The 14,266-nt window shown below is 38.5% G+C and overlaps 1 protein-coding gene across 1 annotated transcript in view; it reads right to left on the bottom strand.

Moving 5' to 3' along the window:
* Positions 1-9,714, bottom strand: part of LOC121109803 (PHD finger protein 7-like) — a 29,365-nt gene extending 19,651 nt beyond the window's left edge. Inside the window, exons 1-2 of the mRNA XM_040695817.2 lie at positions 9,642-9,714; positions 8,102-8,191 (exon numbers count right to left, since the gene is read on the bottom strand). Of these exons, the coding sequence (XP_040551751.1) occupies positions 8,102-8,191; positions 9,642-9,714 (163 nt within the window). The remainder of the gene's footprint in view (positions 1-8,101; positions 8,192-9,641) is intronic.
* Between the last annotated feature and the right edge of the window lie 4,552 nt (positions 9,715-14,266).

The raw sequence follows: 14,266 nt of genomic DNA, 5'->3' as shown, positions 1-14,266 counted from the left end.
AAATGACAAATCATTTTTGTATTTTGAAGCTTTTAACAATGAAAAGAGCATCTACAACTCTATCACCTACTGACACTGAGAAAATGAAGAAAGAATGAATAATATTAACTTGACTCTTCTGATGAGTTCAGAAATCAGTAGAATATTACTAAGATGATCACTTAAGCTACTAAATTATCATTATGATTAATTCACCATGATATACGATCTGAAGTCCAGAATATATTAGCCAAAAACTCTTTGGATCTTCGGTCCTGGAGAAATAAGAGGAGAGGAAATAAATAATTTGCTGCAGTATGAATGAGGTTGAATAATGTTCTGAGTATTCTGAATTTTCTCTAATCTCTATTTTGCCTTGGTCACTTACAGTATTTTCTCAGGGCAAATTTAAATGCTTTCGGTGGAAAATAAAATAAAAAAAAATCTGCTCCAAAATATTGTTTGTTCCTCCAAGTGTTTTAAGAACTTTATAGAGACTTAACTGCAAGTGTGAACTTCCTTGATGAGCTTGCAGTGTGTAGAAGAAAGCAAGGGAGTGGTGCTCTGCTGGCTGTGGCTTGTCAGTGATTCAGACCCACCTTCTTTGTGGATTATGGGTGGGTTTTAAGAATCATGGTGGAGTCAGGGGCAGTAGGTTTGTCATGAAGAAGATTTTTTGGGGGTATTGTTTTGCTTAGTGGACCTTGGGGGGGAAAAAATGTGGTTTCTTAGGTTTCTGTGTACTACTGCTCATCCAAGAGACTATAGGTGCTAGAAAATGCAAAATACTGGTGTCAGACTGTGATGGTCTGTCTCTAGTTTGCGTACATTTCCCTTGTTGTCTTTCATATAGTCTTATCTGTCACTGTAAAGACGATTTCTACAAGAAGAAAATATTATGATCTTTTGCTGAGGCTTTCAGCAGCTTGTAACAAGTTTTGTACCAAGAAGCAGTTAAACCAAAGTGTGTGCAAACTGTTGTGTTTGCCTAGTGTTGTGTCTGCCTCTTGCTTAAGTCAGAAGAATGGTGTTTAGTTTACAGAGATCACCTATGCAGGGAAAAGTTGAATATTGAGTTTTTTATGTTTCTACCAGGTGTCATTTTGCACTCAATCTTTTAATATTACTTGCGATTTTTTTTTTAAATAACAATCTTTTATGTCTGGAGAACTAGGAAATGAGAAGAGAAGCTAAGGTCTCTTCAGCAGTTAAAAAAAATAGACAAGGTAACCCAGGTAATTGGGCTGGTTGCCTTGACACTGACACCAATCAGGCAAAATGATTGAGACTGGTATGGGATGCAGTCAGTAATATTAGCAAAGCTAATGCCAGTCAGCATGGTGCTATGGAAAACAGGTTGCCTACTGTATTTTCTTTTGATTTAGATTGAAAGTTCTAAATGAGACAGTGTTCACTTACATTTACTTATGACAGTGCTTGTACGCAGTGTGAATTTCCTTGGGATGAACTGCATGTAGGTGGTAGTAGGTGACATGTAGGTGGTAATATGTGGCATATAAGAAGCAAATTCCAGTGAGGTCAACTCATGATATTTTTAAATGTAGATGTCCTCCATTATGTCAATATTTTCTAAAGGAGTTCCTGACTGTTAACTTTTTTTTTTTTTTTTTGAATGAGTGTTGTATGTGTTGTGGGTGAAAGCACATAATCATTGGTGGCTTAATGGGAAGAATGGGAATGACTGAAACCGGTACCATGTGCTTGAGAAATGGAGAATGCAGAGTACTTGAAAGTTATAAGGGTGCAGAATGCAGTGTATTATCAAGACTCATTGTTTGAACATATTTGTGGAGATTAAAAATCTATTCTATATTTACATAGAAGTATTGAGGTAAATATTTCTAAAGACATATCCATAAAAGTCATCACTGGCAGACATCTGACAGAATTTTCTTCATATAAGGCAAATGACCTCAATGTTTTATTACTTTATGCATTGTAATTTGCCTTGTGCAAGAGGAGAAGACACAGATTACCAGCATTATGTAGAACATCTTTATTCATTAGACTGTAATTACTAGCTTAACTGCTGAAACAACTCAGGCTCATGTCATTTACTTGCACGTACCTTGGTGGAGCCCCAGCACACTGGCCAGCCCCAGTGGACCAGAACCAGAGCTGAGGGGTGTTTGTGCACTCTAGGCTTCTCCATAGTTTCTTGGAGAAACTTCTGTTCCAGCAGATAGTTTTACTTTCCAAAACCTTCAGCCACACCACATTTCATCTTTCTCTGGAAGTAATCTTTCTAAACAATTTCTATTGTGTTTTGAAAGACCAGAAAGCAAGCAACCTCACCCCAAGCTTCAAAGTCCTTAACTGATTATTTTCAGCAAAAAAGACTGATTTCCTGTGACTTTTGTCAAACAACAGCAGAAACTAATATATACTGACAGCAAATTGGAGATCTAGTCTGTGTAGACTGGTTTATGCTTAGAAGTGTAAAAGCTTTCAGAAATTTTGAACATAGATAACATTCTTTTCCACTTCAGATAATGGACAAATATTAACTTTGTGGAGAAAGAAATTTAGTTTTGCAGAGTTGTATGCTTAATGGAACTCTTGGCTTGTTTGAGGGAAAATTTCTTGATTAAATTGCCTACATATCATTCACTGTTTGTAGTTGCTGGTGGGTTTTTTGTTTTTGTTTTATTATTATTATTATTATTTATTTGTTTTTATGTTTTGTTCCAAATTTTTATGTCATCTTAAAATTAGCTTTTGAGCGATTATTACTCACAGACTGACAAATAAGGATAATTTGTTAAAAGCTTTTTGGAAAATGTTAGTGCAGTACCTGTAAGAAACTTCTTGAAAATCTCTGGGAAATGATACCTTTGGATCTGTTTTATCATTTCTTATGTGGACAAGGAAAAACCTCACTGAAGGTGCTGTCAGCCTTTTCAGAGGCTGTTGAACTCTTTAGTGGTTTTTGTTAATTTGTTCTAAATATATTGTCAAACATATGGAACTAAAATCTTGGTCAGAAACATACCCATGTGGGTTTTGTTTTGGTGAACATGAAAAAGAGAATACAGTCAAATAAGAGCAGTAAAAAAGATACTATAAATATATTTAAGAATGCCTTTTGCATAAAGCATTCTCTGAAAGGGGCCTTAGAAGTAAGAAAAATGGCAAATTTTTACTTTTTCCCTGAATATGGAGGAATTTTTGTTTGCTATTTCTGTGAATGAATTGCATCAAAGAAATGGCTGTACATAAACATCTTCTAGTAAGAGGCATGAGGGAGGTAGGAATTATTTTCTGAAAACAATACAAAAAGTACCTTGTGCAGCTCTGAAATAGATCAATATGGCTGAGCTCTTCTAAATACTGAGGGAAAAATAATGAACATAATGATTTTAAATTGTACTTCACAAAAGCAAGACTTACTCCTAAATGCACTTCATATCCAGATTTATTCAGTGCACAATGCTGATAAATGTCTTTAACTGAGCAGTGATATTCCAAGCTTTCCCACAGATCAGTGAAGTTTATTTGAGATATGGAGCCAGGTGATGCAACTGGGTTACAAAAATATGCTTAAAATACAGACAGCTTGCAGAAATGTGAATATCACAAGGCGTGTTATAACCTTGAAAGCACTTGCTCTCTTATAATGTAAAGAGCAGGTGGCCAACTGAAAAAATTGAATAGGCAGTTTTATGGGAAACAAATATGTGATTCTTCCATAATCTCTCTGATATACCTGATGTGGAAAATGCTGGCAATGCTTGTCATTAATTCAGTCACAGTGATCTTTGCTTAGCTATTTATGGTTACTGATGTAATTAGAATCCCCCAAAGCACTGTTACAAACCATTTTACATGGAAATAAATAGCTGATGCTAGTGATCAGAATGACAAGAAACCACCCGAATACCTGAAAAGGATTCAATGTCTGGAGAAGATTTGGCTGTTCCTGGAAGCAGAGTGTCTGTGTTCCTGCTTGTACCTGCTGAGCTTGGCTTGACCCAGCCCTCTACCTGAGTAGTACAAATGTATTTTGAGAGCTTCCAGCAGAAGTCAGAGGAATGCTGAGGCAAAATTTGTACTTCTGTGGAGTACATAACTGAGAAATAAAATCAAAATAAACAAAGTACATCAGACTGTATAAAATACAGTGCTCCGGAGGGTTATGTCCACCTTGTCCTCACACTGGACTGGTGTGGCAAATGGACAGCTGCTCAGTGGTTGGGTCACTAGTTAGTGTTTGAGGAACTCAGGATATAAAGAACTGCTCCAGATACTATAAACTGAGATTGGCTCTGCTACTTTTAGAGAAGCCTTGGCAGGTATACCCTCTAACTACCAAGTTCCCAAGGCCTCTCACTGCCACAGGGAAGGCTATGCTTCATTTTCTGGGTCTGTTACCTGTAATGCTACTGTGACCATCATCTGCAAGAGCAGCTGTGGCACTGGTCACTGTCTCTTCCTCCCTCACCCTTTCTGACCTATGCCGGTAGTAAATGAGAAGATGCTAGACACTGGTGCCAGCAACTGCTATGACAAAATGACAAGTGACAGTATGTCGTGGGTGACAGTCATAACCAATGGATCAAATGGGAGTTGCTACTCGTGAGCAGCTGTTCTGCAAAGCAGGAGAGACAATTGGCAGGCACTATGTAGCAGATGACAGAGCTAGAATAACACTCAGCTTCCTAGAAAATGAATCCATGTTACTTGTCAAAGAGAACAGAAATAAACAACAAAAAACTGAATTACAGGCAAATGTATCTCTTTCTCAACTGTTGTAATAAAATGACAATATTTTACTCTTATGTTTGTCATAAAAAGCACCCAAGGCAAATCTGAATGAGGAACTTTCATGGAAGCCAGTTAGTGGTAGCATAAGCACTCTTGCCTGTGACTGAGTATTAGGTATTTAATTAAAAAAAAATAATAATGAGTGTGATATTTCCATTTTTCCAGTTACTAGGGACTTCACTGGACTCCTGTGACTTTTTAAATATAATGGAGAATGATTTGGCAACTACAACAGCCGGTTACCTCAGGACCACAGGGTGCATCTCATGATTTCCCAGACTTATGTGCATTCAGGTTACTCAAGTGATCTTGATCCCAGTCTTCACTGACAGTGGGAAAGGCTTTGCTTCCTCAGCCCTTTCCTTGAGGTTCAGGGCCTTGCGAGGTGTGAGGAAAGTGATTGCCGCTGAAAACTGAGGTGAAAATGTTTTAGTTATTAGTCAAAATGTGTTAATCATTTTGTGAAAACTGTATAGTTGTATTTGACTTCAAACAAAATGAGGTGACCGAGAACAGCACTGATGTCAGTGGGAGTGCCCACTGTGGCACTGAAGAATCCATGCATAGCTCTCCATGGGACTAGCAAGTAGGAGTGAAGGAAGGGAAGATCTGTTGTCTTCCTCATGCCTGTCAAGGAGAAACTCTCTGAAATGGCGTATATTGAAACTGCTGCCAACAGGAAAGAACTGATGATTAAAGAAAATAAGCCTTGTCTTTTGGTAGCTTATTCAGAAATTGTATAGAATGTGAAGCAAAATGTCAAACATAAAATACAAAATAGATATTTTCTGTAGGTTGACATTTATTTATTTATTTTTATTTCCCTTCATTAGAATGTTTTTAAACAGCAATTTGCTCAGTATTTCAGGTGATGTTATATGTGTGTTTTGTGAATCCATAAAGAGAGAGAGGAAAAATTGAAATTTGGTGTATAGTTTGTGTGTGTGTGTGTGTGTGTGTGTGTGTGTGTGACAAGTGATCTTCTATTTTAACCAATAACGGGCATCTGGTTGTCAGGTTCCACTTCAGGCCATCTGATCAAGGGGAGCCTGTTGACAAGATCTTCTTGCTTCAGCTGTAGGAGGCATCACACTGGAAGTCTCTCATCCTGGAGAGCATTTCAATTACCCAGGTATCTGCTGAGAAAACAACATGGTGAGCTGCAAACAGTCTAGGAGATTCCTGGAGTCAATTGGGAACAACTTTCTGGTTCGAGTATTGGTCAGATCCATCCAAGGTGAAGTGTTGCTGGACACGATGATCACCCATGTGGAAGAGACTGTAAAAGAGGGCTGCAGCAACAATGCTCTGGTCAAGTTCGTGACCTTGAGGAATGCTGGCCTGGGAAAGATTAGAGTCAGGACCCTGAAATTCAGGAGAGTGAGCTTCAGGCTGTTAAAGACACTGTTAGATGGTATTCTCTGTGGAACTGTCCTTAGGGACACAGGAACAAAACAGAACTGGCAGCACTTTAAGGATGCCTTTCTGAGAGCACAAGAGCTCTCCATCACCCAGAATAAGATATCAAGCAGATGAGGTAGGAAACCAGCATGCCTGAGCAAGGACCTGATGGTCAGGCTGAGGGGAAAAAAAGGAAAAGTATAAGCAGTGGAAGCTGGTATGGGTGGCCTTGGAAGAATATAGAGATGCTGTCAGAATGTGCAGGGATGGTGCCAGGAAAGCCAAGGCACAGATGGAATTGAACTTGGTGAAGGATGTGAAAAACAACAAGAAGGGATTCTTTAGATACATAGGCTGGGCAGAAGAGACAGGTGAAGGAGAGTATATCCCCTCTGATAAATGAGAAGGGAGAGTTGGCATCCTCAGACATGGAGAAGGCTGAGGTACTTAACAAGTTCTTTGCCTTAGCCTTCATGGCCAGTCAGGCCTCTCATGTCTTCTGTGTCCTTTAACTTCTAAGCGGAGTTGGGGGGGGGAAAAATCAACATCTTCATCAATGATGTAGACAGTAGCATCGAGTGCACCCTCAGCAAGTTTGCAGATGACACCAAGCTGAGTGATGCAGTCGATATACTGGAAGAAAGGGAAGCCATCCAGAGGGACCTGGACAGTCTGGAGAAGTGGGTCCATGAGAACCTAATGAGGTTCAACAAGGCCAAATGCAAGGTGCTGTACTGGGGCATGGGTAATCCCAGGTATTTATACAAACTGGGAGAAGAACTACTAGAGAGCAGCTCTGCAGAGAAAGACTTGGGGATCCTGGTAGATAAGAAGCTGGACATGAGCCAGCAGTGTGTGCTTGCAGTCCGGAAGGCCAGCTGTGTTCTGGGCTGCATTAAAAAAGGGGTGGCCAGAAGGGAGAGGGAGGTGATTGTCCTCCTCTACTTGGCTCTTGTGAGGCTTTGTCTGGAGTAGTGCAACCAGGCCTGGGGCCCCCAGCACAAGAAAGATGTAGAGCTCTTGGAATGGGTCCAGAGGAGAGCCACGAAGATGATCATGGGCTGGAGCACCTCTCCTATAAGGAAAGGTTGAGGAAAATGAGCTTGTTTAGCTTGGAGGAGAGAAGGCTCGGGGGAGATCTCATTGCCATACCTTCCAGTACATGAAGGGAACTTACAAGCAGGAAGGGGCTGACTTTTTACGTGGTCTGATAGTGTGTGATAAGACAAGGGCAAATGATTTTGAACTAGAAGAGGGGAGATTTAGGTTAGATGTTAGGAAGAAATTTTTTAGTCAGAGCATGTTGAGGCACTGGAACAGGCTGCCCAGAGAGGTTGTGGATGCCCCATCTCTGGAGGTGTTCATGGCCAGGTTGGATAGGGCCCCCTGGGCAGCCTGATCTAGGGGTTGGCAACCCTGCCTATGGGTTTGGATCTAGATGATCTCTAAGATCCTCTCCCACCTGAACTGTTCTGTGATTCTATTTTACTCAAGATTAATTTAGTAATGTTCTCATGAGAATTAAGACTCTGGAACTTCTAAAGGAAAGAGGGATTTTTGAAATTCATTGTGCTCAAACTAATTACAAGGCCATCAAAATTTCTTCTGCACGGCAGTTACACAAACTCTTTGCTTGAACTGTGATACTGCATTGACTGAGAATGGTCAGATTGATTTTAGTAACTTATTGAAGTTGGACATGGATGAGTAGCTACAAAACTAGACATACAATAGACTTATTTTCCAAATATCTTTCTTCTGATTGGGAATGCAGATACTCTCTACCATTTCAGATGTGACTTCCCATCTCATCTGAGGTCATGATTCCTGTGTCTAAACCTGGAAAAAAAAAAAAAAAGGAGTCAGTCATTTAAATGATCACAACTCATTCGTAATTACTCTTATGACATTTATAACTAGAATGATTATAACCTACTCTTGGCTCTCTGTTCTTTCAAGATGTTCTTGGGGGAAGGCTCCTTGGTGTTAAGGTTCTCAGGCTTCTGCTCCTTCTCCTCATGAAGTTCTATAGACGTCAAGAAACTTCTAGCAGAGGTTATAAATTCTCCTGCTAAAAAATGCTGCTTCTCTCACATCTTGCTGTGTATCAGGTCGCTGAATCCATACTGAAATCAGGACCTGTTAGAAAACAAGTAGATGCCGTTATAGCATGCTAAAAGGCACAGAAGGATCTGAGTGAGAGGTTTTCGTGACTTTTGCCACTAGCTTTGTAGGGACGTTGTATATTGTGCTAGGATGCTCAGCTGTGGAGACCTGTACTAACACAGCTCTGGTCAGAGTGATTATATTACCAGGATGCTCTTTTTTCCCAGATCCTTGTACAAAAGACTTTTTGAAGAGTATCTTTAAAATTGAGTCACAGAAGAAATGACCAAAACAAAAGGGTACCTTTTTGAAGATCAGCTTGAACCCTCAGGCTTACTCCTGAAATAGTCTCTACCATAGATGGTTCATTTTTGTATCTTGAAAAAAAAAAGTAGGTAGTTGTTTCCTGACCTTGCAACTGAGGTTGTTATACTCAAGAAGTGGGTTATGTTAAATGGATAATTAGAGATTTCTCCCTAATTTTTTAAGTTCACTCCTTTATGTGAATAGATGAGTTCGATGAGATATTCCAGTAGAAGAAGCCACTGCAGAAACAAGACCTGAGAGCTGAATAAAGTGGTCCAGAGGCACTTATCTACAAGATAACTTCCATCAATTTGTTTTCTCATCTGCTTTTTACCTGTACTTTGCTTTTGATTAGCAAAAGCTACAATTTTTGAATCTTTTTTTGTAATTTAACAGTGTCATTATACTTTCCTAATGGAAGAAAAATGATTTAAATAGCTTGCTTAATTTTTTAGTTACTGTAAGGCTTCTTCATGCTGGAATTTATGCTAAAATACAGTGACTAATTGTAAGTGTGATATGATGAATGAACGGTTAAATTACAGCTTTGTGTGTGTGATATAACTAATCATTCTTTAGTTTAGTTGTATCGATCAGAGACCAATGTAACTTTCTTTTCTCTCTCAACTTTCTGTAAACTTTGCTTTTATGATGTTAAGCATAAGGGATATTAAATATGTTAGTATTCAGCCTAGCTTACATGAACCCATGCTTCCCAATAAAGTTACAAGACTCATAGGACAGAGTTAGAAAGGAATTCAGCACAGCCTATCCTATCTTATAATTAGGTTCAGGGCATGAGCAGGCAACTGTAGAAATCAGCAAATGATTTACACACATCTGGTCCTTTTTTCTGCCTTTACTCCTCTATTTTCTCGCAGTTGTTCCTTCTCAAGTCACCTAAAACTCTCCCTTTTCCCACATTCTGTTAATTCCATAAACATGCCATGCTAATCCCCAAATGCTCATCCTTAGCATGCTATGATGTGTCCCACACCTCTAGGCAGAAACACTGGTGATGCAGAGAACTGCTTTTAAATGGCTTGTCTTGACCAGTTTCATACCTGGACACTGGAGCTCATGGCTATCCAGATACACATGCTCAAATGAATCAGTTCTAATGTGATGGGGATCCATCTCCCTCTTAAAACTCCTTTGTAATTAAGGAACTGAGTCAAAGACCATAACTCTTCACATTTCTCCAGAAGACTTGGGCCTGTACCTGCCCCTTTTTCCTGGTTATCTGAGTCCTGCCACATCTTTTAAACTGTGTTTTAATCTCTTTTCTGGCTCTGAAACATAAGCCTCTGCTGTCTCAGTAGAGGACCAAGCTCTGAAAAGACTGTATGTGCTAAGATCAGTATCCCGGGGAGCCTATTTACAGTCAAAGGCTTTTCTGCAACAAAGGTGGCTGGTCTTTACAAATGTGCAGTAGGATTTTTTCTCTCCTTTTGTAAATGGCAGTTCCCTAGGATTAAAGGTGCTGCTTCTCTATGTGTTTCATAGGGAGCCAATTAATATTGATTTGTGTGATTTCTGTTTGTTCCCCCCTGCCCCAGCTCTTTTCTCATACTGGAGAATAGGATGGTAGATGAGTCATCCTTTCAGCTTTCCAATCCTTATTTTACCTGCTACTTTTGAAGCTCCTGATAAACTGTAGGGATTTGTTGATATTTCTAATAGGGAGACAGGGCACTGCTATGAAAAAGCAAGTAGTGCTGTTACTCATATAGTAAGTTTCAGTAATTCTAACTCCCGGAAACAGCATCAATAATTTAATTGGTACTAGAAATCAATAATTTTTCTGGATATAACTGCTTAACAAATTCATCACTATGTGCTCATTATTTTCTATATCATGTCTTGATTTAAACTGCATTATTAGCTGAAAAAAAATTATGAACTTTTTTTTGGTCAAAATGGCAGTATTGCAAATTATATAGTTCCCCATAGGAAATATCTAAGCAATTTCATATTTCCACAAGAACAGCACAGCTATGTGAGTAGTAATGCTTTCATTAAAAAATGAACAAACAAACAATTCCAACACCAATCCTGACCAAAAATGCACTTTCTAACAGCATTCATTATAATTAATTGGAAATTTATCTAAGTGAATGCTGTATTAGTTTGCTCTAAAGATTAGAGGGGGATGTGACTCTTGCTTGTGATGATTTAAAAAATTCTATAGGTTCCATTTGAGTGTCTTTTCTAAATATCAATATATAAAAATTTATTATTTTCTGTGAGCCTTTGCTAGGCACGGAGAGGCCTTATGGAAGCCGTGAAGGGACTGTATGTTAACCATGTAATGGCCATTCTATAGATAAATGAATAGAGAATAGAGTAGATAAAGTAGTCTCTAAGGATGTGGATTCATAGTGAAGCCCCTGCGTGCTTAACCTTTGAAATGAGTTATGGGATGGTTGTCAGCAAAAATACACATGGTTGAAATTTGATTTACATTCTCAGCCTCTATTCTAATCTGGAAAGATGCAGGGGCTTTTTGATGAGTATAAGTAACTTAATGAAAGCCTGGGACTGTCTAAACAACAAAAGAGAACCTATTCTTGTCAAGCAGTGTGGTTTCAAGGCAGAGTACTTTGCTGCAATGCAGAAAATTTTGTTTTCTTGAATTAGAGCAGATCTGTGGTGTTAGAAAATCACTTTCCATGTGCATCATTTATCTTTCTGAAAAATTATAATAATATTATCATGAGCTTCACGGGTTAAAGTCAAGAAAAAGGCTGATAATCTGTGGAGTACCCGCTTTCAGAACATCATGGAACAAGGGACATTTTGCATTGTCAGTTTGTTCCCTTGGGCACAGATAGATAGGTTCAACAGCCTGCCTAATTTCTTGGCTTAGAAGAATCAAATGTCCTTATGGTTAAAAATCAATATTGCTCATATTTGAGCAAAACAGTTTGATTGATCTGGAACTTACAGATAATACGATTTATCAGCAGTTTCTTTTGAGTATTTATAGACAGATTCTTTTTCCTCTTTTCTTCCCTCTATAATAGATCTGGGACTTAGTTTCCTTGACAAATGCATCTCCCAAAACCCAGATCTCACTAAGGAATTAGCCTTTTATTTCTTCTCCAAAGTGGCGTACGCGAGGTCCTCTTTCTTCATGTCCATGCAACCCTCCAAAGCCCCTGCTATGTAAGTGCCCTTAATCAATAATAAAGTGCCCTTGCTTGTTAATCTCCTGGGAGCATTTTTTTTTCCTTCAGCCAAGCTTGCTGCAATCACATTACTGCCTTGTCCTACCTTATCTAGGTCCTTCCTGAGCAGATATGAAGCTAATGAAACTCTTGCACAGAGCAACAAAAAGGGGCTACTAAAGTCTTTACAAAAAGAAAAAAAAAAAAAAAAAAAAAAAAAAAAAAAAAAAAAAAGAAGTGCAAGCTTCTACTTAACTTCATGGAAAAACTATGTTCCTCTAGAGGCAATCAAGCTGTAACTTTTTTTTGTTTGTTTGTTTGCTTTGTTTTGTTTTATTTTGTTTTTGGGTGTGTGTGTGTGTGGTAAGAGTGAACTAAAATTCAACATTTAAACAGGCAGATCCTGTATGATGTTGCTGATGAACTGCAGCATCAGAATCCCAGAGATATCTATTTCATGATTATTGCTAGCTTGTATTTGTGCTAGATGCTACATGGGCTTGTGAAAAACCGGTGGTTTTAATTTTTCTATGATTGATAACACTTCATTTTCAATACTAGAGTTTCTAGAAGAGTAGTGACTTGAATGATTTTCCCCACTTGTTGAAGAACAATAACATTTTAAAATGAAGATATACTTAAGGCATTTTTTTCCTATTCAAAGATTTCTAATTTTGTGTTTAGTCTATTGGCTTGAATCAAACATCGAAGTTGAAATAATTCAATCTATATCTTTGTTTTTATTTATTCTGCTTGCAGGCAGGCTTAGATTGCATCTTCCCGCTCAAGCAAGAGTTTAGATTTAATTATTTTTCTGTATAATTGTTAAGAGGACAGAAATAGTTTCATGCTGTTCAGAAATGATCAGTACAACTGAGGTATATCTCTATCAGAATAAAATGACCCCTTGTCCTCAAATTACAGCCTTTCAAAAGGAAAGAGGAACTATTTTCCTCCTCTTATTTTTATTTTCCTTATTCCTCATCAAGCAGGTTGTGCATAATTAACAAATAGACTTTGGAGACAAGTTTTTTTTTTTTTCCATTTTATTCTCACTTACTCCATTCCTGGAAAAAAAATATTGTTCAAGGTTCCCTTTCAGAAATTATTTGAAGGAAGCTTTTACTGACAATTCTACTGTTGCACAAATATTTTGTAGAAAACACTTAACTTCAGATACCTTGTCTCTTTGCTAGGGGCTTCCAGCATGCTTTCTCCAACTGAAAGAGTTTTTTATTTGCTTGAATGTACTAGATGGCCTTTGGAAGATCAGCTGTATCTTTTTCTGATAGCTTTTTTTCTTGGTCCCTAGGCCAGAGACAGAAGAGCATGCTATCTGGACTTACGTCCTTCCCAAAGTTAGGCAGGCTATCAGTCAGTCCTCCAATTCTTCACTTTACACTTTTAATTTCTGAATTCTACCTGTCCTTATGTTTAGGTGGAGTCAGCTTTTGTGTTATTCTTTTTTTTCTGTTGCTTTTCATGCTTTTCTCCCATCTGTAGTCACACTCAAAGTTTAGAAGTTGTCCTCTCTGACTTCTCTGCTTGTTATTTGAATGTTCTCCCTCCTTATGCTTTCTTATCTCCTTTGGTACTTCTCATCCTTCCTCATCTGCTATACCAAATCATTCTGCTGCCTCTAGTTCATTAGCACCTGTTCGATGAGCTGCTCATTTGGGAGCGTTTGTGCCATAGGACACAGTTCCATCTAAAAAGAAGTAATGACCTCCCTGAGCCCCTGTTCTTCTTCTTATCTTTGTGTCTGACTCTACACCTGAATCAGTGTATCTGACACAAATTCAGTCTCCATGTCAGAAGTGATCAAAGCCATCATAATCCTTCTCTAATGATTAGATGTAACCAGCCTATATCACTATTTACATGTTCACCTCTGCTCTTTATATAGTTGGCCAAATTTTTGACAGTTTTCCTCTCATTAAATGGATTTTGCAAGGTAGAGGTTGTCAAAATAAGTAGGACAGCAGTTTCTGGCACCATTTGTTAGTATGTTCTGACTTGAATGCCATCCTTAGAAGCACCGGCACAGATATTTGTGTTATCTTTGGCTATTGCTCACTCTGAACTGTGCACAGCAAATTTTCAGGGGAAAGGAAATGTAGTCAGGGAAGAAAGTCTGTTATTGCAGTTTCTTAACAATTTGTGCAGTTTTTCTGGGGGGTCAATGTTTGCACTTATGCTGTTATTCTAGGTCTTCTGTGATTCCTGGATCAAAGAAGCCTCAGTGTGGGCTGCTGAAGGAGAATGCTTGATGGAGGTCATGGGTTTGTGTGTGCCTGCTCTGAATCTAGAAGAAGGAAAGAAGACATTGTCAGAACTTGCTTTATTTCCTTAAAAAATAACAGCTCGTAAGGATAAACTTTTGCAAAATTCAGTTTGTTTTCAGTTGAATTATTCAGCTTCCATTTAATGGAATAAAGTCTGAGTGATGATTTTCCTCAGGATTGCACCATATTCAGAAACTGTGAGCGTATGTAATATGTCCAGGAAATCCTCCTTCT

This window comes from Gallus gallus, chromosome 2, assembly GCF_016699485.2.
Source record: "Gallus gallus isolate bGalGal1 chromosome 2, bGalGal1.mat.broiler.GRCg7b, whole genome shotgun sequence".
Lineage (NCBI taxonomy): Eukaryota > Metazoa > Chordata > Aves > Galliformes > Phasianidae > Gallus > Gallus gallus.
The sequence above is the reverse complement of the archived record's forward strand: the minus strand, read 5'-3'. Positions and strand labels throughout refer to the sequence as shown.